At 42.7% G+C, this 24906-nt stretch overlaps 1 protein-coding gene across 2 annotated transcripts in view; it reads left to right on the forward strand.

Annotated features, from left to right (window-relative positions):
• The window catches only part of B4galt6 (beta-1,4-galactosyltransferase 6), a 68748-nt gene extending 45076 nt beyond the window's left edge, over window positions 1-23672 (forward strand). For both annotated transcript variants that reach the window (XM_050135053.1, XM_050135054.1), the window contains 6 exons: window positions 3274-3398; window positions 8316-8432; window positions 16104-16291; window positions 19383-19505; window positions 19671-19772; window positions 20012-23672. In XM_050135053.1, the coding sequence (XP_049991010.1) occupies window positions 3274-3398; window positions 8316-8432; window positions 16104-16291; window positions 19383-19505; window positions 19671-19772; window positions 20012-20159 (803 nt within the window). In that variant the 3' untranslated portion in view covers window positions 20160-23672. The remainder of the gene's footprint in view (window positions 1-3273; window positions 3399-8315; window positions 8433-16103; window positions 16292-19382; window positions 19506-19670; window positions 19773-20011) is intronic.
• The last annotated feature ends 1234 nt before the right edge of the window (window positions 23673-24906 follow it).

Here is a 24906-nt window from a genome sequence, read left to right on the forward strand (position 1 = left end):
TTTTATGAGAACTGATAATTAACTGATTTCTCAATGTATATGTATGCTTATATTTGCATCTATATCATCCATATTGATTTCTTTTATCATTGAGTGAAATAAACTTTTTCAATAATTAGGAAGATGGTTGGTAATACGGCCCAGCAGGTTAAGGCTGCTGCTGCCAATCACGACAACCTGCATTTAATTCTCAGAATCTGCATGGTGGAAGGAGAGACCTACGGGCCACAACTTGTTCTTATAAACTGTCTCATATAGCCCCTGCCCCTCTCCACACACTGAAGAAATGAATACAAAACTGGAAACAATAACTTCTCCAGGTTACTATATTCCCTCATTTAAACAGGAGGGAACTGGAAACGAGAAATTTAGTGAATAGTTTAAGACAAGAAAGCTGGTAAGCGATAGAATCAAGACAAACACACAGTTTGCCACTATTCTTCATCTTTGCTTCTCTCTCTCAAGAATAAACTGATTATTATTATCTGGGGAAAAAAAAAGAACTACTGGGAGTGGAGGCCTAGAATAAAGGACACAAGTTTGGTTCCCAGCACCCACTTAAGGTAGCTTACAACTGAGGATCATTTGACTTCCAAGGGCAGCTGTTCTAATCTCTCTCTCTCTCTCTCTCTCTCTCTCTCTCTCTCTCTCTCTCACACACACACACACACACACACACACACACACACACAGACACACACACACAAGTAAATGGAGATGGGGAGATAGCTCTTTTGTTTCCCGGCCACCCAGACCCGAATAATTACACAAAACTATATTAATTACAACACTGTTTGGCCTATTAGCTCAGACTTCTTATTAAGTAGCTCTTACATCTTAAATTAACCCATTTCTATTAATTTGTGTATCACCACGAGGTGTGGCCTACTAGTAAGGTTCCAGCTTGTCCTTCTCCTATGGCAACTAAATGGCGTCTCTCTGACTCTGCCTACTCTCTCTCTATATCTCTTCCAGCCTGGTTATATTCTGCCATTCCATAGGGCAAAGCAGCTTTATTCATTAACCAATAAAGGCAATACATATACAGAAGGACATCTAACCCCCCCCACACACACAATTTTAAAAAAGAAAAACGATGTGTCAGGAGGCCAATTATGATGGTGCATGTCTAGAAGCCTAACCAGGAGGCTGGAGCAGGGAATGAGAGTTCAAGGCTAGAGTTTCTCCTGGTGGTGTGGGTCTGTAATCCCAACTTTTTGGGAGATCAATACAGAATGACTGCAGCTAAAAGACCAGTGTGGTCAACTTGGCAAGGCTTTTTTCACAATTAAAACAAGCAAACAGGGGGTGGATGAGATATAGCTCTATCATAGAACACTTGCTTAATGTGTGTCGTAGGTTCAATCACCATCACTACCAAACCCAACCAACCAACCCATGGGAGTTCAAGTCTATCCTAGGCTACTACTTAGTAAGATCCATCTCTGTCTCCAGTAACAAACAAGTCGATAACTGGGTATTTAGCTCAGTAGTAGTATCAACATGAACAGGAAGGTGCCGTAGAGACCTCTTCTCAGGTAAGCCTGGTCCTTGACTATACTGCAGAAATGCGTTTCAGGACCAGCCAGAATGAAGCAAAGATAGGCTGCGAGACATACAAGATAAGAAGACCAAATGCCTTTAGGAGGCTGTATACATGATTATGTGGCTTTGTAAGTTACATTGTTCTGCAAATGTAATTTCCAACAGAGTTTAAACAGTTTACAAGTTAAGTAAAGTTTAAACATATATAAGCTGCTTTGCTCATTTTTCTTAAGGAATCTTTTCTTGCTTTTTTTTTTTTGTAAATAAAATTGTAAGGTGGTCTCCTGAGATGCAGGGTTATGTTTGGGGTCTAGAGTAGTGCTAACTCAAGCCCACAAAGATTCTGGCCCCAAGAAAGCATCATTTGCTGTCTCACCGCCCTTTGGGAGACCAAGCACTGCCTTTGTAGCAAGCTTACTTGTACCAGTTACATTGCAGATTCTTGATTGTCAGCCAGCAAGAAATGCAAAATAGTTAGGATGAGAAGCTTGTTTTCTTTTCTATGTGTCTTTAATTTTTCTATCTTTCTCTCCTTCCTCAATACCTTATATGGGGCCCTGTGTTCTCTTTCCAGGGGCTGGAGGACTGGGGAGAAGGTTCGTAAATAGTCGTGATAGCAACCAATACTTCCTGAGTATATCTAGTGTCTGTCCTGTCCCTTATCCTTCCTACAGGTGACAATCCTCTCTCAGAGTCCATGGGGGAAATGATTTCAGGACCTTCCTGTCCAGTGTGCTCTAGTCTATGGACACCTCATTCCCTTACATAAAATGTCATATTTGCACGCAACCTATGCATGGCCTCATGTATGCTTTTAATCACCCCGAGATTGGTAATAATACCTAATAACTGTAGGCATCATGTGTTTTGTTTGTTTAGGGAATAATGACAAGAAAAATGCCATGTTTTGGTGTGAGGTTCATTTTATCTGTGGCTGTGGAGCCTGCTGATGCTGCTGGCTTTTGAATCAAATGGATGTGATCATTTTGGAGGGTAACCATCATTGTACCCTCGTAGCGATGGGGGAGCTGAGGCAGAGAAAGCACAATGTCCTCTAGTAGGCTCTAGGATTCAGGACCCTCTGATCCCTCGTTTAACTCTCCACTCTTGCGTAGTTTTAAGGGTTAGGGAGATGGATGATTTGGAGAATTCCTGCCTCCCAAGCATGAGGACCTGAGTTTAGGCCACCAGAACGCACATAAAAAGCCAGATATGTTGGTGTATGCATGTTATCTCTGTGATGAAGTGATGAGAGGCAGACACCGTGGACTCTGTTCCCTTATAGCACATTTAGCCTATAAACTGCACTTCCAGGCCAGTGAAAGAGCCTGTCTCAAACACAAGGCGGAAGGTACCTGAGGACTGAGACCAGAGAAGTTATCCTCTGCCCTATATGCATGCACACCATTCATGTGCACATCCATGTGTGCACACACATTTGACACACACACACATTAGAGTGTGCTGTGCTAGAATGAGGTTCAACATTTTCTAAATATATTAAATACATATATATTTTTACTTAGAAGTATTTTTACTAAAAAGAGAAGAGCTGAAGAATTTTGTTCTCTTCAGCCAGTGTGCCAAATATAGTGGGGTAGCCATACAAGTTACCATCTAAAAGTGAAAGGAGGTGTTGTTCAATAAGTACATGGTGATGACAGGAATAACCCGTACTGCCTGTCACTCTATGACTGATGCTGGTCCTTCATGTGTTTTCACTTGCAGGGGGATTCCTCAGTGTCAATGTGAGTGAGATCAGTTTTGATGAAGTTCATCAGCTCTTCTCCAAGGACGTAGACATTGGGCCAGGAGGCCACTGGAGGCCCAAAGACTGCAAGCCCAGATGGAAGGTGAGGCATTTTTCCTCAAAGGCTGTGTGACAGTGACTAAGGATTTAGGGACAAAGGTGTGCTTTGTTCAAAACAGAGAGCAAAATATTTTCTAATTTTTGATCAAATGAAAGCATCAAAAGGTATGTATTTAATGCCCAGACCTTTATAGTTCCCTTGCAATCAGCGCTGTTCTTTGGAATACTGTAAGGGCATCTGTACCTGCACAGAGTGTGCTCCCGTGTTCAGGGTCCCAGGGTTTCTGGTAAAAAGGTGAGACCAGTTTAACTTGCAGTATGGATTTCTTTTTGGTACTGCCTTGTTCAGAGGAGAGGCCGTTGAGCCAATGACTCCTGACGCCTGTAGGTATTTCCCACCAGCTTCTGGAATGGAGAACTCACAGGAAGGATGCTAACGTCCTTATTTTCAGCTGGATTCAGCTTGGGTCTGCCAAACTGTTTCTCAGTCAGTCCCCAGAGGCCTCTCAGAGTTCATGGTCAAACTTGGAAAGGAGGGCTTCGAGCTCTTTGCTTGGTTTTCAGAATTCTATTTAATGGCTTGTTTGAAAAATCGCAAGGGAGTGAGTCAGCCTCTTGTGCACTAAAACAAACAAGCAAAACCGAAACAACAGCAAAGAGAAGTGGTTGGAAGTTGCTCTCAATCCTGTGAAAGTGACCCTAAAGGAAAGTTTGTATAATGGAGCAGTGTTACAGTTCGGCACGGCACCATGTACTGGAAATGAAAACCAGCTGTCATCAAACAGGTGCTATGCCCTCAAGATTTGATGGGACTTTAACCTGGGAATAGCCCTTTAAAAAATAACAGTGTTCTTCTAACATATTTGTATGTTAGGATCAAAGCAAAATCCCTAGTAGGAAGGAGAATGCATCTGGTAAAGATCCTGTGACATCGTTGACCTGACCTTGAACTCCTGTTCAGGGATGCATGCATTTCTCCCGCATCCCTTGTGTAGCAAGAACACTTTGCTTGAGGTAAACAGAGCAGTTTTGTCGAGTTGGGTTTATGAGGTTAATAAATGCCTTTGGGGCCTTATTACAAATGAATAAATAAAGGTTCAGTTTTCTCATGACCTCAAGCAACTTAGAAAGCTGCCTCAATGCATTTCAGTGCAAATTTTAGGGAAATATTTTATAATTGCATAAATGAATTTTTATATTTCTTTATAGATCCTTTAAGCAGTTGTATCTATACGAAGCAGTCTGCTTTAGAAAATGCTCTTGGAAAATGGGTTGTTTTTATTACTTGAGTGATGAGTGCATATGTTGAATGCTATGTAAGAGAAAAACATAGTCATGACAGCTGAGGGATGCCATGGAGGCCGATGCTAAGACAGGACACAGGACACTGGATGTGTGTATCGTACTGGTGGCATAGTTAGGACCAGGAAATTTGTTCATTCTGCTTGCTGTGGTTTGTACTGGATGGGTCTTCACTTTTCTAGCGTATTTTCTTCTATTTTCTGGGACAGCTGGAACCACAGGGGTCATTCTTAATTAGATCTGTTAGTGAGCTATATGCTCATGTGACTGCTTAGGATCGGAGGAATTCATGGGAGCAAAGCTATTTAGGGATTAAAAAAAACTTAGCTCCTTTGATGCAGGGGCTGTATGATAGCCCTTAGATCAGCTTTGAGCCTCTTAGTGAATCTATTAGTCAAGGTTCTCTAGAGGGACAGAACTCACAGGATGAATATATGTATTCAACCACACAAGGCAATTCTTGAACAGCCATCAGACATTAACCTCTTGTAAAGAGAACAGACAAGAACTGCCTCCTCCCCTCTTTATCAGGCTGAAATTTGATCGTGTAGGCCCTGGAAATAAGGAAGAAGGGGAAGGTAGCTAAAACCCCCAGCAGAATGGGAGCTCAGGAGCTCTTGTGTTTCCATCTAATTCAGTGGCAACAGCTAGCTGGGCTCTAAAGCAATCTGGTGAAAAGCTGGTGTAAGTGGCGGAGTCCTTCAGAGTGTGTGCCAGGGCGGGACCCTGGTGTAAGCGGTGGAGTTCTTCAGAGCGTGTGCCAGGGCGGGGCTTTGCTGGGCGAAGGCTACGTGGCAGACATTTTCTTGATTGTCTCTTCATTGTGTACTTAGGAGGAAATAAACAATGGGAAGTGCACAGATAATTCACTAAGACTAGTGCATTGAAATGGGAAGTGACTGAATGGTGTAAATTTTTCTTGAACAAGAGGTGGTGAGGAAGGACTTCTGTCTTCCCTGTTGCTTCCACAAGAGAGGGACTTCTGCAAGGCCACACCTGTGGAAGAAAGACCCTCAACATGAATAACCATGGGACACTGTGCTCTCTCTCTCAACAATAAATTATAAACTATTAAGAATATTGTCCCACGTATAGGAATGTCATAACACCAAGTTAATTTTAAAGATATTATGTAGCTTTATTTTAATGAAAATATACACACACACACACATACATACACACACACGTGCATATGCACACGTGCACACATATATAGCTTTAGGCCTGTCACTTCAAACGTGATAGCGTCTGCTTGTCTTTTGGACAGGCATTTACTATAAAAGTTTCTTTTGTTTGCCAGGATGCTATCTTTAAGAACATTCTCCGTTCCTTACTAAGACAGAAGACAAACAACAGCAACAACAAACCTCCGAGCCCAAGCCTCTTGGTGTTTCATAGGCTCCACTGAAGCACTGTCTGTATTAAAGCCTGACCTTGGTGTTTGCTGATCCTTACCTGTTCAGCTCCTCAACCTGGTCGTATTTACTTCATAGGGCTATCATTAATGGATTTCACCGATTTGGTGGCTTCTTCGCTTAAATATCTATAATTTGATTTTCTTTTAAGATTTATTTTTCATGAGTATGTGCACGTGCGTGCGTGCAGTCAGATCTCCTTATCTGGAGCTGGAGTTACAGGTGGTTATGAGGCCCTTAAACCGTATGTTGGGAATGGAACTCAGGTCCTCTGAAGAGCAGCAAGCACTCTTAACCACTAAGCCATCTCTCCAGCCCCTATAATTTGATTTTTAAAAATTTATTTATTATTGTATAAACGGTGAGTGCCACATAGGTTCTGTGTTGTGGGGGAGGGGCCAGAGAGCAACTCTCAGTGCTGGATCCTCAGGCAGTTTTACTCTATGTGTCATCTCCCTCCCTAATCGCTCTAATTTGCCTTAACTGCTTCTGGAGCCCATTTGTATCAAGTCAGCAACTTGTAGCCAGAGGCAAAGCCAGGAGGGTAGATTTTGCTGCGCTCCCACTGAAGGGACTGCAAGGCCTAGTCCTCACCGTCTGACTAGCTCTCCCTTGGATTCTGTAGCCATTCCTGCACTCTGTGTGAATCAGGGCCCTGGGAGCTGGTTGGCTGCTTATTGAGTTAGGAATCCTCCAGTGTGCCAGCTCACCACCAATCCCTGCTTAGCATCTTCAGTAGTCACCAAGTGCGGGGATGGGGAGGGGGTCTTGGGTATTGCTGCAGCATCATCCAGATCCTCACTGTTCTGAGCTCACAGATATCTTCTGGGCAAATCAAATGGGAGTAGGGTCCACAGGGCATCGGAATCATGGCGGTCCTGTGACTTACGGATGTAACACTACCCATGGCTGCATGGGAATGCCAGCCTCACAGACTGTCTCTATTCTAGCTATCACATCAGGAAATGAAAGAGAAGTGTGGCCTTTCTAGTCTACATGCCCTCAAGTTTACTAAGCCGGATCTCCTTCAAAGTAAACCCTTGACTCAGCTTTTTTTTTTTTTTTTTCATTTGCAATTCTGGCAATATACATGGCTAAATGTCATTTTTGTTTGTTTGTTTTTCTTTTTCTGATGTTGGGAGCTGAATCCAGGACCCAGGGTTCACCTTTGACTACACCCCCAGCTCCATTGTTGATTTTTTTGTTGTTATTAACAGTGCCTAAGGTCACGTCCTGATTTTACAAGTGAAATGAGTCCCAGAACTTAGCAATTTCAATTATTTGTAATTTTTTTTTCTTTTGGTCTAAATAAAAGTTTAAAACTCCAGGTTTATGGCTCTTTCGAAATCCAGAACCTAGAGTGGTATAGACGTGTTTTAGTAACCTTTTCATTTTTTAAATTGTTTAAAAATTTGGTGATTTTTGAAATTTATCATGTGTAGAAAATATATTGTGTTGATTTCAAGTTTTATTGTCAAATTAGCAGCTACAATAAAGCCAGTTTAACTCGGAAATTGAGGAAAGTGAATTAGGAAACACTTTAGCTTTGTGAAGGTCTGACTCTGATGTGTAAGATTTTACTTCTCTGGTAAAATTTAAACCCTAGAAGTTGAGGATGCGTGTGTGTGTCTGTCTGTCTGTCTGTCTGTCTGTCTGTCTGTGTCTGTGTGCGTGTATGTGTCTGTATGTGTGTGTGTGTGAGTGTGTGTGTGTCTGTCTGTATGTGTCTGTGTGCGTGTATGTGTCTGTATGTGTGTGTCTGTGAGTGTGTGTCTGTCTGTCTGTATGTGTCTGTGTGCGTGTATGTGTCTGTATGTGTGTGTCTGTGAGTGTGTGTCTGTCTGTCTGTGTCTGTGTGCGTGTATGTGTCTGTATGTGTGTGTCTGTGAGTGTGTGTGTGTCTGTCTGTATGTGTCTGTGTGCGTGTATGTGTCTGAGTGTGTGTATGTGTGTGTGTCTGTCTGTATGTGTCTGTGTGCGTGTATGTGTCTGAGTGTGTGTATGTGTGTGTGTATGTGTGTAGGGGATGAGTGATGCTTCTGTCCCTGCTGGTTCCACAAGACTTATTAGGTGTGAATTAATGGCCGAACCTGTGTGAGTACACAGTGTAAGTCTAGTGAGAAACTCAGAAGGCTGTAACGTGAAGGCACTGGAAGTTCCCAAGGCTCAGCTGTTGTGTGCACCTGCAGGGCTTGCTGCAACCCCGCCTTACTCATCTGCGGGTGTTCTGTTCTGTTTTGAAGGTGGCCGTTCTCATCCCCTTCCGTAACCGCCACGAACATCTTCCAATTTTTTTCCTGCACCTAATTCCGATGCTCCAGAAACAGCGGCTGGAATTTGCCTTTTACGTCATTGAACAGGTGAGGACGGTTTTCAGAATGCCACTAAATATTCTAGAACTTCAATTTGTGATGGAGTTTGATTAAGAATACTCAGCCAGAGTCCGTCGGTGAGTCATCCTTGGATTTAGGATTGAATGAAATCATATTTGGGATTGAACTTGTATTTTCTTTTTAATAATTACAATCTGGTCAAATGAATTGAGCAGGGACTATGCTTGATTTTGAGGCAATAGCTTTGATATATTTTATGGCTTTATACTCCCTATTAGATTGTCAGGCTGTTTTATGAGTACATGGCTGATGCTCATCCCACAGAGGTAAATGCTGGACTTGTGACATTACTCCACTTCTGTCTTCTTATCTTTGTGAATTGGATTTGTGCTTAAAAAGCTCCACTAAGGGCAGTTTGCCTGGGGACATTGCTTCTTTTGTAATACAAGATACTCGAGAGTATTTAGTCCTGTGCACCTGCCTGGGCTCCTGATGGGGCGTGTTGGAATGCCATCAATGTCCGGTCCTGCTCTGAATTAGGGGTGAACTCATCACATCAATGACCTCAGACACATCCACTGTGTTTTATTTTGAAAGTGTTTTCCATTTCTGACCTATGAATTTTAATACATAAAGGTTTCGTATTGTTGTTTCAATGTGAAGCATTACTAATTCTTGATGGGGGAGTCCTTTGTCTAGAGGGTACTACTGCTGGCTAGCCTTGAAAGCTCATATTGCCTTGACCTTATTAGGTAATGCAGGGTGCCTGAGTAGAGCCAGGTAGTAGTCCTTAAAGAGAGAAGTAGCATACAATGGTCATTTTCTGGTCTGTGTTTTTAGTTTTCCATTTTTAGAATTACATTTCTTGGTAGCAGAGCCTTGGATGTTTCTGTTGTAGACACACGCGTAGCTTGTCAGCAGCACTTAAACTGATATGGACGGTAGAACTATCCCTTTCACAGCAGAGACCAGCTCAGTAAGTGTAGTAATAGGAGCAGTGGGCTGCGTCCCCGGCACCCGGCTGCCCACATGGCTAGCTTATGCCCCGAAATAATTACATGGAAACTATATTCTTTTAAACACTGCCTGGCCCACTAGTTCCAGCCTCTTATTGGCTAGCTCTTACATATTAATCTAACCCATTTCTAATAATCTGTGTAGCCTACGAGGTGGTTTACCAGGGAAGATCTTAACCTGCTTCTGTCTGGAGTGGGAGAATCATGGCAACTCCCTTCACTGCCATCTTCCTCCCAGCATCCTGTTCTGTCTACTCCGCCTACCTAATTTTCTGTTTTATTAAAGGGCCAAGGCAGTCTCTTTATTTAACCAATGAAACAACAGATAGAAAGATGACCCTCCTCCATCAAGTAAGGAAATGCCCAGCCAGTGACAGGTCAGAGAAATTACATAGAGAATCAAATCTGTGGTGCCCAGGATCCCTTCCAGATGGGAGTCTAGAGTTCTTTCAGAACAAGAGATAAACAGGAAGAGAGTGGAATTAATAAATAAATTTTGGCAAAGCAAGAAACAAGACAAACAAAAACTTGACATTACATGGACCAGCCCAATATATAGACACTTGCCTCAAATGGATGCGATGCAGGCTGGCCTAAGCTACATAGAGTTGAAGTGACCTTGCCTTACTGTTGCAGTCCATGCCTCTGTTTAAAGACTATACGTGTAATAAAAGAATTCGTGATTTTATTTCTATTCTTTTCTAAAGCGCTGTCTCAGAAACCTAAAATAGTAAGCTCCCCTTGGAGAGAGCGCTGTCTTCTGACTTAGGCCTCTCTTTCTGGAAGCTCAGCGGTGGGCAGTGTATTCTGTACTAACTATTTCATTTCTGTAGCTGTGATAAAATGCCCTGACAAAAGGCAACTTGGGAAAGGGCTTATTTTACCTCACAACTCCATCGTGGCCAGGACCTAAAATAGCCATCACTCCTACAATCAGGGTGAGAATGACTGTGCTCACCTGCTTCCTGGCTTAGCTCAGCCTTCCTTCTCCACACACAGCTCCAGACAGGCAGGAAGCAGTGCCACCTACAGTTGCTTGGCTCTACCCACACCAATTACCGTAATTATGACCCCACAGACATGCGCATGGACCAGCCCAATTTATAGACACTCCCTCCTTGAGGCTCCGTTCTTGGGTGGTTCTAGGTTGTGTCAAGTTGACGATTGAAGCTCACCATCATGCTGGCCTTTCCGATCACATTACCTTCCTTCCCCTGCTTGCCTTGGTTGATGAGTTGGTAGAGTCTCAGTACTGTTCATGTAGATTAGCAAGTCTCTGTTTAATCTTCGTCTGTTATTTTATTTGAGGTATCTATTTGTTGGGCTGCAGAATTCTTTGTGTATTCTAGTCATAGGTCATTTGTGAGTCATGCTTGGCAAGTATTTATCTTCAGACTGTGGTCTGCCCTTAAATTTCTTGATAGTGTTTGGTTTTTTTTTCCCCTTTCGGTGCTGGGATTAAACCCAGGGCCTTGCACCTGCTATTTAAATATTCTACCACTGAGATACATCCCCAACCTCAAATACAGTTTTATTGAAAAGTAAAGGTTTTCGTTTTAATCAAGTTCAGTTATTTGATTTTTTTTCATAGTTCCCACTTCTTGTTTTGTTTTCTTTCTTTCTTCCTTCCTTCCTTCCTTCCTTCCTTCCTTCCTTTCTTTCTTTTTTTTACATTTTTTTAATTTATTAAAGATTTCTGTCTCTTCCCCACCTCCGCCACCCCTTTCGCTCCCTCTTGTTTTGTTTTGAGTGAGGTTCTCAGATACTCTCAGAATGTTTTTCTCCAGAACATTTGTGGTTCTAACTCTCCCATTTGGGCTAATCCCTCCTTCTGAGTTAATCTTTATCTGTGGTGTGAGGTAAGGAGGAAGGGTTGAGTGTTTTTCTTTTGTCCTGTGGCTTTTTAGTTATTTCATCAGCATCTATAAAATAGCTGATCTTTTCCTCATTGGCCCTTTGTTGGGAGTGAGTTTATCGTTGTGGGTTAATCACCCACCAGACCTTTATCTCTCAGCTCGTCTTCAGAGAGGAGGCAAAGCCATGCACCCCCCTCGATTCTCTGGCTTTCTGGGGTGCTCTTCAGTTGTCCTGTACTATCGGATGTGTGTTCCTGGTTTAGTATCAGTCAAGGCTGAGATTCAGACCTCAGAGACTAGAGGGTTAAAATGCGAATCTCAGATGCTCTGGTAGATGTTGTGCCACAACCGCAAAGTTGTTGACCAGCACCAAAGTTCAGAGAGTGCTTACCTCCTGCACACTGTGGGTGAATGATGGTTCAAAAGAGAAGGCTAGCCGTCTCTGACAACAGTGTAGATGCACAGCTACAGCTGTCGTGAAAGTAGCTTCAAATCCTGACTGGTGATCATTTCTTAGAAGGTCAATTTTTATAGGATAAGTTGCTATGTTGAAAAGTACACGTGCTGGGACCAGGCATCACTGCACAGCCATTTAGTCTCGGCACTCGGGAGGCACCAGCGGTCGGATCTCTGTGGAAAGGCCAGCCCAGTCTATATAGCAAGCACCAACAAAGCCAGGAAGAGCTACACAGTGAGGTCCTGTCTCAGTGGCGTGAGGCGAATACACAATACACAAGCTAGAGACATGCCAACATATGCGCATACACATCTGAAGGTCACATTAGCCATATAGTAAAAGCCAAGAAGGGTTTTTCTTTTTTTAAATAAATTCAGAATAAATTACAAAAGAAAAATTTTAATTGGATATTCTTCAGTCCTTAGTAAAAACAGTCTTCAATAAAAATCTGAATAATTGCTATCAAAAAATAGCCCTTAGTAATGCAAGTTAAGCCATACTTTGTCCATTATTAATTTTGTTGTATATTCTACTGAGAATGGAGGAGAAATTGCAAAAGGGCTTCTTATAGAAACAGGAAGGAAATTTAATGGAACAGGACAGAAAAACCAGAACTCACTTCCAACAAAGGAACTAACGAAGAAGAGATCACCTGCTTTATAGGTGGTGATGAACTATCTCATCCACAATCAAGAGCAGAGAGAGATGAACACACTTACACCTGCTTCTCCTTTCGTCTCTATTCTCATGTAGCCCAGGACCCAAAGCCAGGGAATGAAACTGCCCACACTTACTGTGTTAACCCCTACAATCAAGGTAAAGCTTTCACAGGCACGCCCAGAGTTGATCTGTAGACAACCCCTTATCGAGATTCCCCATTGCACCACCTAAAGCCCCTTCCTGTTCTGGAAGGGTGAGACAGGAAATTATCATGTGACATGGGGACGACAGCTTAGAAACCAAACCATTGGGGTCTGTGTAGAGAGTGAGTCACGGGTGAGGCCGCAAAGATATGGTGATGCCTGGGGTCTGGTGACACCGGGCATTGCCAACAATGGTTGGGTGGGTTTTATTAGAGTAGAATTATTTACTGATACAGTGGTGTGCAGTGTGAGCACCAGAGAGAACGCCTCCACTTTTCAGTACCTTAGTCTTAAACATGAATAGGCAGCCACAGACCTCCAGGTTTTAAAGAAAATGTCCGCAAATGAGACACTGTCAAGCAAGGTAATGAGAGAACAAAGATAAAATCCACCAAGTCTCACAACCGGGATCCCCGGAGCTAACAGAGAAGCGAAAGCTTGTTTCTGAACCGAGAATGGTTTGCCATAAAGGAAGAGCAATCGGAGTAGAATGCAGGGGAACTGAAAACGTGGTGGGTGAAGCTTCTGGAAGAATAGGTAGGAGGTAAAATAAATCCTACAGTAGAACCAAAATGTACGAAAGCAGAGTCTAAGAGCACCCCTTTTGTGTGAAGGTAACCATCCTTTAAGAGGCCTTGGGAGACAAGGTAGGTTGCCTCGGAACCACTACCAGAGAAGGGGCAGTTCTTCTCTGACTTGAGAATAGGTCATCGGCACATGACTGCTTCAGCCTGCTCAGAAGACTCCATTTCTGTGGATGATGTGGTCAGCTTCGTAAATAACCGCTGGCCGGTTTCATTTCTGTTCAGCTTCCCTAGTACTAGGGATCCAGCACCGTCAACCAGTTACATCTCCCGTCTGTGGCTTTTCTTAAGTCACCAAGTTCTGCTGCAATTCTTAATATATTAATGTATAACAAATATACCCACTCATCTGGAAGAACCACAGCAGAAAAAAATTTGGGGAGTGTGGAAGGAAAAGGCTAATAAAAAAAATTGAAGAAAAATTTCCAAAGCTAGGTATCGTGCACGCCTTTAATCCGAGCACTTGGGAAGCAGAGGCAGAGAAATCTCAGTGAGTTTAAGACCCATCTGCTCTACATAGAGAGTTCTAGGACAGCCAGGGCTAGAGAGAGACAGAGACAGAGAGAGACAGAGAAAGAAGGAGAGGGAGAGAGAAAGAGAGGGAGAGAGAGGAGAGAGAGAGAGGTTTTCAGAAGCAAAGGGCATGTGTCACGATGCACGTGTGAATAAAGCACATGTTCATTACAGAGCACAGTATTTTAGAAAGAAAGGGAAAAGAGACGATGTTAAGGAGACTACAAGAAAGATGACAGGTAGGAGTCAGGAATATGTGAGCTATCCCGCCATTGCAGGTGCCTAAGAGCCTGACTTACAGGTTCTAGAGAAAGAAAGGCACTTTGCCCATGAAGTATCTACCCAGAATGTCAATTCAAGGGTAGACGGTGGCATTTTCAGTCATTTATTGATGAAATACACAAGCGTACATACACACACACACATGCACACGTGTGCACACACATCTGAAAGACATACCACAGCAAATTAAGTAAGCCACATTAAAGACATGGGTGATCAAGAGTGTGAATGAAGCAGAAGCCCGGATGAGAGTCACGTGGCTGCCCGTGAGGACAGTGGGGACTGGACTGAGGAGACTAGGAGCTGAGAGAGGATTTGAAATTTCCGTAATTACTAAAGGTGTAGGTTCTATCGACTGTCCTTTCTAGTTATACAGAAAGCTGGCTAATCTCCTCCACAAAGAAAAAAATCAATTCACTTAGCACTGAGGAAATATTTGCACAGTGCTAGTAATGTACACTTCATTAATTTAACCAAAAATCAAGGCAACCATGGTTGGGAGGTGGGAAGGGAGGGCGGTGGCATGATTTAACTCCTCTGCCTCCAGAGTAAGAATTCTAGAAAATATCTGAAGTTAACAGAGCGAGAGCTAGCATCCAAGTGTGGATCCAGAAGCGGATTTTAAGACCTTAGAAACCAAGTAGTTTAGTAAAGCCGACATCGATGTGCCGATAAGATTACTATAATTTGCTTCCTTTTCCTTATGAAAGCAGTGTGCTTTGTGTGACCTCGCGTTTGTGGGAACCTGTGCCCCACACTGTGTCTCTCCCTAGGCCACACTGCCTGCCTCCTTCACTCCTGCCAAATCCCCTTTCTGAGGTGTTGGGGGATGATTTGTAAAACGCGAAGCATTTGTAAGGGCCTTAATCTTCAGACGCTGAAGCAAGCTTTGCTGTTTGCCACAGACCACAGACTATGGTCATTATGAATAAAGGAAAGGGGTTGCAATATGGGAACTTGGATTTTATGTAATAAGTTCCTCCGTTGTGTCCGGTAAAGCATTCTTGAAGCAGGAATAGAGAGTTAAAAAACAAAACAAAACAAAAACAAGCCAGGGTTGCCAGCGCACTGTAACGTGGTGCTGCAGCAGGAAGGAAGCTGGTGTGTGCTGTGTGAAGCTGCTTTCTCTGTACTTCAAAGTCCTTCCAAGAGCGCCTGTCCTTCACGGACAGCAGTCTTGGTTGTGCAGAGAAGGGTCTGCTTGGGAGTCCCCTTCAGTTTCCTGCCTTCATCTCCTCATCTCCCACTGGAGGAAGCAAGTCCAGGATTCTAAGCTTACTAGGCAAATATTCTTACCACTGAGCCACAGCCTCTCCCTCCTGTCTTAATAAAAATGATTTATTTTTTATGATTTTAAGTGGACATGTTGAGTGCAGATCCTGAGGAGGGCAGAGACGTCAGACTCCGTAGACTAGAGTCCCAGATGGCTGTGAACTACGTGACACGTGACGTGGGTGCCGGGAACACACTCGGTTCCTCTGTGAGAGCAGACAGGGCTCTTGAGTGCTGAGCCTAGCAGAACTCCTGGCCTCATTTTTAATATCATAGAAAGCAGCAGCAGAAAGTACAGCACATGCTTTTTAAAGTTGCTTATGTGTTCTTTGATGTAATGCCTTTTATTATTTTATCTTTAAACTTGGTCATACATAGTCGGTGATCTGGCATTTTTGAAGTAAAACAGAAATACAAGTTGATGTGTTCATATCTATACAGTGTGCCAGTAGAGGAGATAGCAACAGTTGTCCGGTTCTCCTCTTTGTCATCAAAACTGTGTCATAAGTAAATTTAAACAGCCTGCAGTCCTATGCCCTGTAACAACATCAGTCAGTGGCATTGGACATGTATAATGGTAGCCCCAAAGGTATATATCTCCCAGTGATACAGCATCCATAATATCTGTGTATTATAACTCTGTAATAGCTGAGTGGTGTTGCTCACTCAGAACAAATCCTCCATTGGTAAGTGGTGCCTGGTAGAGTTTGGGAAGCCTGACATATGCTTCTGACTTGCTTATTTTTTTACCACCATATAATTATTACTTGACTATGATACAACAAATTAAGAAGTGGTGGAAAGTATCACATGACCAAGTCTGAGCGCATTTCTGGTTTTCTCTGCTCCGTGGAGACTGGCACACAACCGTTCAATCGCGCGATGCTCTTTAACGTGGGCTTCAAAGAGGCCATGAAAGACAACACCTGGGACTGCGTGATCTTCCATGATGTGGATCATCTGCCGGAAAATGACCGGAACTATTACGGCTGTGGAGAGATGCCGCGTCACTTTGCAGCAAAGCTGGACAAGTACATGTACATGTGAGTACCATGTTCACTCGCGATGCTCTGCCGTCTCCCTGGAGCGGCAGGCTGGGTGCCTGTAGTGGCGCGCTGGGCCTCCATCTGAGGCTGCTCGGGAGCCAGGAGGAGGACTGGTTTGTCCATTCGATTTCACACAGAGGTCGAACGTGGTGTGGTGGGAAGGAACCTGACTCCTGTAGTAAGCACGGAGATTTAAAAGTAGGTTCTCACTCTTCAGGCCTTGCCTAGTCACCTGTTCCTCTCAAGGTTGCTTTCCTCTTCCTTGCACAATAGAGTCCATCTGTGGGGCTGCTCTCTGGGATCACATACCCTAATCCTGAAGGGTGCTAGCGCCCCCTCCCTTCACCCTCCCTCCCCACTCCCCCTTAGGGATGGTCCAGGGTCCAGCCCTGCCCTTCTGCAGGCCACCTGCCCTGTAATTATATGACGCAAATACCCCGTGTGTGTGTGTGTGTGTGTGTGTGTGTGTGTGTGTGTCTGAAGCCAGAGCTTGCTGTCATATATCTTCCTCAGTCTTTTTCAGTTCAGTTTCAGTTATTTTTGAACCCAGAGTTTGCCAGTTTGTTTAACTGGATGACCAACAACTCTCAGGGACATGTCTCATTCCTAGAGTTGGAACCACAGGCATATACCTCTGTGCCCAGCATTTTAAGTGGGTGCTGGGGATTCAAACTCGGTTCCTCGTGCTTGCGTAGTGAGTCACCTCTCCAGGCCATGATAAATACCTTTATTATGTAAGTAATTGCTGATCTAAGTATAAAATCTGAAGCTCTCAAGTCACAGCTAATGATCCAGTATTGACAGAAGGCTTGAGGAACACACACAGATGACACAGATTAGGCCTTACCATGGGTAATGCCACCTCACTGTAACCAAATAACCGCCTTTTTTTAAGTGCAATTTTGACTAACAAATATCCATTGCATGCACACAGTGACATGAAGGCATTTTTGTACAAGTGCATCACACTGAGGACCCTGTTCACCTTCCTGATTTTCTCATCCCTTCCCCCAGGGAGTTCTGTTCCCACATAGCTGTGCTTTTACATGTCTGCATAAGGGCTAGGCTTCTGCAGCTGAGAGGAATCATGTAGCCTTTGTCTTTCTGAGTTTGACTTTCTTTTCTTAGCATGATGCTGTCTGGCACGTCCATTTTCCTCTAACCAGGGCTCTCAACCTGTGCATTGCCATCCCTTTGGGGGTCACCTATCAGATATCTTGCATATTATATATTCACATTACTACTCATAACAGTAGCAAAACTGCAGTTATGAAGTAGCAATGAAAATAATTTTATGGTGGGGTCACCGCAACATGAGGAGTTGTATTAAAGGATTGCGGCATTAGGAAGGTTGAGATCCACTGCCCTATACAGTACAAGGTTTTTTTCCTTTATGTCTCACTAAAAACCCATTGTGCCAACTTATTTTCAGCAGCAAGTGCTGGTGAGGGTGTGGGGAAAGAGAAAGGAGACATTGCTGGTGGGCGTGGAAGTCAGTCCTGCCATCGTGGCAATGAGTATGAGTCTTCAAAACCAGCGGTTTCTGGCACGTAAATCCCAGCCAGCCCTTTGGAGCCATCCAGAGGTTAGGATGCTTGGCTTGAAGCCTTGTTGAGAAGTCATAGTTACCATAGCGGATGGCAGCAGAGGGACGAAGGCCCCCATTCAGGGTCTAGGCAGGAGGACGCTCACAGTGGGGGCCGTGCCCTGACGCATTGCCTGCTGGCTTTAGTCTCCTGTCACTGTGAAGATTTTTTTTTCCCCAATATTGATGTTATTTAGTGTATTTGTGATAGTTTCATTTAGCTTAGACTATTTTCTGTTAGGTACAGAATTCACCTCCCCAAAGTTGTCCCATCCATGGGCACATACACAGATAAGTAAATGGAATAAATTTTTAAAGTGTTTCAGAGTTGATTGACTCCTTGGGATTTGAGTTAGAGAAAGTAGGGAAAATAAAACCTACATTAAAAATGGAGTGCTTTCTTCTAAATACTAGCCCATTAAAAATAAATATATTTGGAGCTGGTGAGCTGGGCTCAGCAAGTGAAAGTGCTGTGGCAAGCCTGATGCGCCCATCTGGTAGAAAAGAAAACCGACTTCTACAGGTTGTCTTTGTACAAGGACTCCTACGAGAAAACCTGACCCTCTGCAACATGGCATCCCCCATAATATGTGGGAAATGTTCTTAAAGTATATATTAAATATCTGAGTATTTTGTGAGTTTAATCCAAATAGGTAAAGTAATTTTAGAAATAGACACGTTCATTTCAAAATTAAACATTTATTTCTTCCTGATTTATATTTATCCTGTTCTATGTGACAAGTAATATGCCTATAAATAAAGTCAGTTAATATTTTAAAATGACTTTAATTTAGCAAGATCTAGCACGCATTGACAGTTACTAGCATGTTTAAATTTTTTTTGTGAGGATACTATTTTTGACACAGGGTTTTGTTTGTTTGGGGTTTTTTTGTTGTTGTTGTTATTTTTCGAGACAGGCTTTCTCTGTAGCTTTGGAGCCTGTCCTGGAACTAGCTCTTGTAGACTAGACTGAACTCACAGAGATCTGCCTGCCTCTGCCTCCCGAGTGCTGGGATTAAAGGTGTATGCCACCACCGCCCGGCGACATGGGGTTTTGAGTCAAAATAAAAGTACTATTAAATTTCAATTGCCACGTGTGTTTTTATTTTACATTTAATGTAAATACATGCTTTGCTGTTCTGTGAGAATGTTTCATTTCTCTGTTCACATTTCCCAGAATGCTTTTTTGCCCTCTAAATCAGCTTGTTTTGTGAAATTAGAAGTGTATGTCAGGGGCTGGAGAGATGGCTCAGAGGTTAAGAGCATTGCCTGCTCTTCCAAAGGTCCTGAGTTCAGTTCCCAGCAACCACATGATGGCTCACAACCATCTGTAATGGGGTCTGGTGCCCTCTTTTGGCCTGCAGGCATACACACAGACAGAATATTGTATACATAATAAATAAATTAAAAAAAAAAAAGAAATCTACGTCAAAGCACATGAGAAGTGGAAAATTGTGGCCGGCTGTCCTGATTGATGGGACACTGCCATCTTCTCTTTCGTAGTCTTCCGTATAAGGAGTTCTTCGGTGGGGTGAGCGGCCTGACGGTGGAGCAGTTTCGGAAGATCAATGGCTTTCCCAATGCCTTCTGGGGCTGGGGAGGAGAGGATGATGACCTTTGGAACAGGTATGTTGAGGCACAAGTTGCTTAGTAATTAAGGTTCTAAATTCTGTCTACATTTTGTAAACTTCTGCCTCTTCTAAGAAAGGGGTCTTTGGGCTGGGAAGTTTGGAGTTCCTAAATCTGTTTTTGTTCTGAAATTCATTCAGTCCATTTTATGTTGCCTTGCAGAGTTCACTATGCTGGGTATAATGTAACCCGGCCAGAGGGAGACTTGGGAAAATACACATCTATCCCTCATCACCATAGGGGGGAAGTACAGTTTTTAGGGAGGTAAGTGGAATGGTCATTTTGAGACTCAGGGCTTCAGAACTGATATACTGCATGCTAGAAAAATAAATAGAAGTCGCTTCCATGATTAAAAGTCTCTTTGGCAAATGATTTTGGATTGCATTTATTCCGTGTGTGTGTGTGTGTGTGTGGTGTGGTGTGTGTATATATAGAGAGGCAAAGACAGATTAATGTAGACAATATATGTCTATATTCATATCTAGTTTCCTGCCTTTTTTTAGGTATAAATTACTAAGGTATTCTAAGGAGCGTCAGTACATCGATGGATTGAACAATTTATTATGCACGCCCAAAGTACTGGTTGATAGGTTGTATACAAATATATCTGTAAACCTCATGCCGGAGTTAGCTCCAATTGAAGACTATTAAAAGAAGTCTCTCGTGGTGGGGTCGACCACAGTGCTGGATTGTGAACCTGGCTTGGAGCGTACTCTGCGTGGAGGCTAGAGACTGACACGTCTCATTGTCCCAGTCTGTGAAAAGAACCAGCAGTCCTCATGTTTACAGCGCGGGACTCCATACCATCGTACTCCCCCACTCTCCACCCCACTTTGGGGCATCCTCCGTGGCAAGTATTGTTAGAGACCTGAACCCATTGCTTGGGAATGGAAGTGAAGAGAGCTCCCTACAAAGAGAAGATTTTTATACTGAAATCTATAATTTAATTCAAGAGAATGCTTTTATTTCCGTTCAAAACATATTTTGTACATACGTGATGTAAATTAAATGTGTTCAAATTGTTGAAAAATAAGATGTCACAATTTTGCATGTAATTGGTTATGCCTTCATTGAACTTTTATAGACATTTTTTTTATTTGCATGGGGAAAAAAAAACTATGTAAATCTATGTCTCAAAGCAAAGGTTAAGCCTTGTATGGAAAGAAGGGAGTGTCAGCGATGGACAGACAATGCAGTAACTGTTCTCCCGGTGTTCAGCTTTAGATCTCCCTGCAGCCTCATGCGGGCAAAGGCCCAGCCCTCTGAGGGCTCTAAAAGAGGGACGATTGGCCCAGCTTTTCTTCCTGCCAGAATTACCTATTTTTGGTTTTTTGTTTTGTTTTGTTCTGTTTTCCCTTGCTTGCAATCTCATCAGATTTTGCCAAGTCAACAGCCATATTGTTTATGCATACTGCATGCGTATTACCAGGAAACCCTTCAAAGTCGTGACGTGATATGCTCTACAGGACTCTTCACGTTAAATGTCTCTCTGTACCTCCGATGTAAGTGTCAGGGATCTTGTGCCTCAAAAAAAAGTTCCCAAGGCTGTGTTTTGTTTTCCGTTTCATAATGAGCAGCATTACTGTTTCCCGTTAAGGAGAACCAAAAGAAAGTATCTTAAAAACTTTTTTTTAAGAATGAACTTACGGAAAAGCCAGTAGTGCTTCTACAGATGAATTATACTATTAGATGAGAAATTAGATGCTCTATTTTTATGAAGATTAATGCTTAGATTAAATTAAACTTCAACTTTAATTCTCAGATGACACACTTCCCTTTTCGCATCAGCCAAACATTCAAACTATTCTTTTTCACTTTCAAGAAATCTTTGGTGTTATTAAAGTTTTTTCACTAAAAGTGAAATTTAATAGACCCTCCCCCTTTCTGTGGTGCTGGGGATTGAATCTGGGGCCTTTAGACTTACCTTAAAATCAGTTCATTGAATGTATGGATACCGTGACTTCTGAAATATGTCTCACTACCTAATGCCAAGTCCAGTCATCCTCGGTTTGGATCAGCTTTTCTGTGACAAAACAGCAGAGCCAAAACAGTGTTCTTACTTTGAAAAATATCAATTATAAAAAATAATCTTTTGAAAACAAATTTCTTGAAAAAAGCTCATATTCTTATTAAGATTTTATCGCCCTTGCTTTCACAAATTTAAAACTGAACAGTGTCTCTGTCAAGTGAATTCTACCCAAGCGTGAGGGGTGAGAGAATTCTGGGTGTGAGAAAGTCTGGTCCCCTTCTCTATCTAGTGGCGAAAGCTTAGCTTGCAGCTGTCATCCTCCATCATAGTTTTGGTAATGCTGATGGCCACAAACCCAATCATACAGTAATTAAAATCTTTACCCGATCCTGTCATGACAACGGTCTTGCTGCGTTTAGTTCTTAGAAGTGGTTCTGGAATAATCACCTTCAGACTTTTTTGCTGCTTGAAATGTGAAAAATCGGAACTTCCGAAGACGAAGATCTTGTGTGCTGGTTTGCTTTCTACTTCTGTGGCCGAGGCAGTGTTTCATTTGACGGAATGACAGTGGGATGCAGTGTTGCTGTTGCTGAGGGTTTGTGAGACGGGGTTTGGCGGGTAATGAACCTAGAGGAGGTCCTCCTCACAGTGGTGGGGAAGTTGACACCATGCTGTATCTTATTCAGGAAACATTTTATAACGCTGGGCTGTCCACACTGGGATACCTTTTCACGTTGGTACATAGTTCACTGTTTCAGAAACATTCAGGACTTCAGGTGATCTGCCTTACTTTTTTGGGTTAAGTCTGGCATTGATTTGGCTTCAGGAATCAGATATAAGTATTTTTTTGTTGTATTTTGGTGTTGAATCTGGTATGCCAGCCTGTGAGAACCACCTCTGTTTTCTGTTTTACTCTTTTTAATTCAGACCCGGAATTATTTTCCATTATGAACAGTGACCTATATATGTTCCCATCAATGACAGTTTTGCTCACTTACCATGGCCATATGACAATAAAGCTCTCTCTTATGTATTAGCAGAAACAGTCTGCTCCGATCAACCAGTGGTTTTCATCAGGTGTCTACTCCCAGTTGGCTGCTTTGTTAACTGCGACAGTTTAAAAGTGGTGGTGGTGTTTCTCTAAACAAGTCAACTCAAGACAGTTGAAACCTCTCTGAATGAGGAAGGCACCCTCTGACCACTTGTCTGTCAGATGTCTTGGTCGCAAGTCCAGTGTGGACACAGCAATGCCGGGAGGTCCTCACGACACTGGGGAAATCATTTGATGTCTTTGAACTAGAGAAAGAAATCATGATTGATGGCCTGCTTATCAAAGAAAGGGAGACAAGACACGCATTCATTGTAACATTCTTTCCGGTTCTTAGTGAAGATGTCATTTAATTCTTTGCCAAAACTTGGGTTTGAATGAGGTGGCTTTCTTCCTTTTTATAAAGATATTTTCTGCTGTCTACCTTTGAGATGGCTCAGGGGAAAAGGTGCCTGCACCAAACCTGGCAACCGGACCTTGATCCCCGGGACCCACAGTGTGAAAGAAAAGAACCTACCCCTGCAAGTTGACTTTGACTTCCTTATGTGTGCACATGCACAAAGAGGTGTATGCATACACGAGTGCAATACAGGTTCACACGTGTGCGTACACACACAGTAAATCAAAAAATAATTAAAAATTAAATTTCTGTTTGTATTTTATGAAAGGTGTTCTCTAAGAAAATTTCATTTTATAAAATTTAAGTACAAAACTGTCTATTAAAACCTTCCGTTCCTATCCCAGCCACAGTGCTGGTAGCCATCTGAAGACAAAGTGGAAGCATAGCCAATACAACAGTCTCCTCTGGAGACAGAGTCGAAGCAGATTTTGTGTCATTGTACTTGGCCTTGTCCCCTTCCTTTATAGACCTGTCAGGTAAATAGCACTCTAGATTTCTTGCCTTGGGTTTGCAGATTTGTCATTTGAGAAGCAAACTGTCACAGTGTTGTTTTTCAGGAGGTGGAAGTGTACTTAAGATTATTTATTACAATATGAAATACTTCTATGTAAGTGCATTGATGTAAATGCTAGTGAATCCTTGCAATCCTTTTCCTTTTTTTTTTTTTTTTTGGTCTCGTTTTGCTTCTCATGGAAATGTTTGTACTTTTTTTATCATTGTCTTTTATGAAATATAATGTTCTAAAGACTTTGTGTGGTGATGTCATTGTTTTTTCTCAGGACTTTTTGGGGATTATCTATCCCCACTAAATTTTGGGTACATTACTGATGACTTAGTTGATGTTAAGGGTGCACTGTACAGATATGGTGCTCTAAGCTTAAACACCCTCACTTAGTGCTTGCTCACACAAAACACACTATTATTTAATTCTCATCCATACACTTGGTAATTCATAGTATCAAGAATTCCTTAGCCCAGGGTTGAGATGAATGAGTCAGGTGTTTCCCCCCCACAGAGCAGAGGACCTGAGTTTGTCCCCCAAACACATGTAATGCTGGACTTGGAAGCACATCTCAAATCTCATGGTGAGTTGAGAGATGGAGACAGGAGAATTCCTGGAGGCTTGTGGGCCAGTTGGCCTGATGTTTGCAACAATGACCAACAAGAAAGATCCTGACTTAAACAGGGGAGAAGGCAAGGATCAAGATTTGAGAGTGTCCTCTGACCTCTGCCTGCAAGGTCTCACATATTCTAGGTTGGCCTTGAACTCACAGTGTAGCCAGAACAACCTAGAACACCCTATCCTCCTGCATCCACCTCCAAAATACTGGGATTTGACTGGGGAGATGGCCCAGTTAAGGGCACACACTACCCTTCCAGAGATCTACCAGATGACCTGTGTGTGCCAACATGCCCAGCCTTCAGACAGTCTGAAGATATATTTTGATGTCCTTGAAGTATATTACTAATTTAATCTTCAGTGCTTCAACTTGTGTTCTAGAGGCTTTTGTAGGGGCAGCAGCCAGTCTAATCCTCAAGAAGTATCCGTCTTCTGAGTAAAACTGATGGAGTGGGCAGACGTGAAGAACACATGCCACCAATGGGCTCGCACTTGCTTGTGCGGGTTTCTGAGCATCACTGTCAGAGCAACTCCTTCATAGGTAGGCTACTTCCAAGCCGCAAACATGATCTCTGAAAGAGTAGTTGAAATGATTGTTTTTCTGCAATAAAGCTTAACAAGGGGTAGTAAACTCTTGGAGGATTCTGGCAAGACTCATGCATGATTAACAAAGGTTTGAGTTTGGGGGGTCACTTGTTACTAGCTAGCAAACAGTAAGCATTTAAAGTTGGGCAAGTCTTGGTTCAGTGAACCTCTAGGGGATCGTGGGAATGATTAAATAAGCTAACATGGGAACATGCCTGACCTTCCCAACAAGAACTTGATTTGTCTGAAGTTAGTTTCTGACTTTGTGTTTAGAAG

This window comes from Alexandromys fortis, unplaced genomic scaffold (assembly GCF_014885135.2).
Source record: "Alexandromys fortis isolate MF-2015 unplaced genomic scaffold, M_Fortis_MF-2015_v1.1 scaffold_25, whole genome shotgun sequence".
NCBI lineage: Eukaryota > Metazoa > Chordata > Mammalia > Rodentia > Cricetidae > Alexandromys > Alexandromys fortis.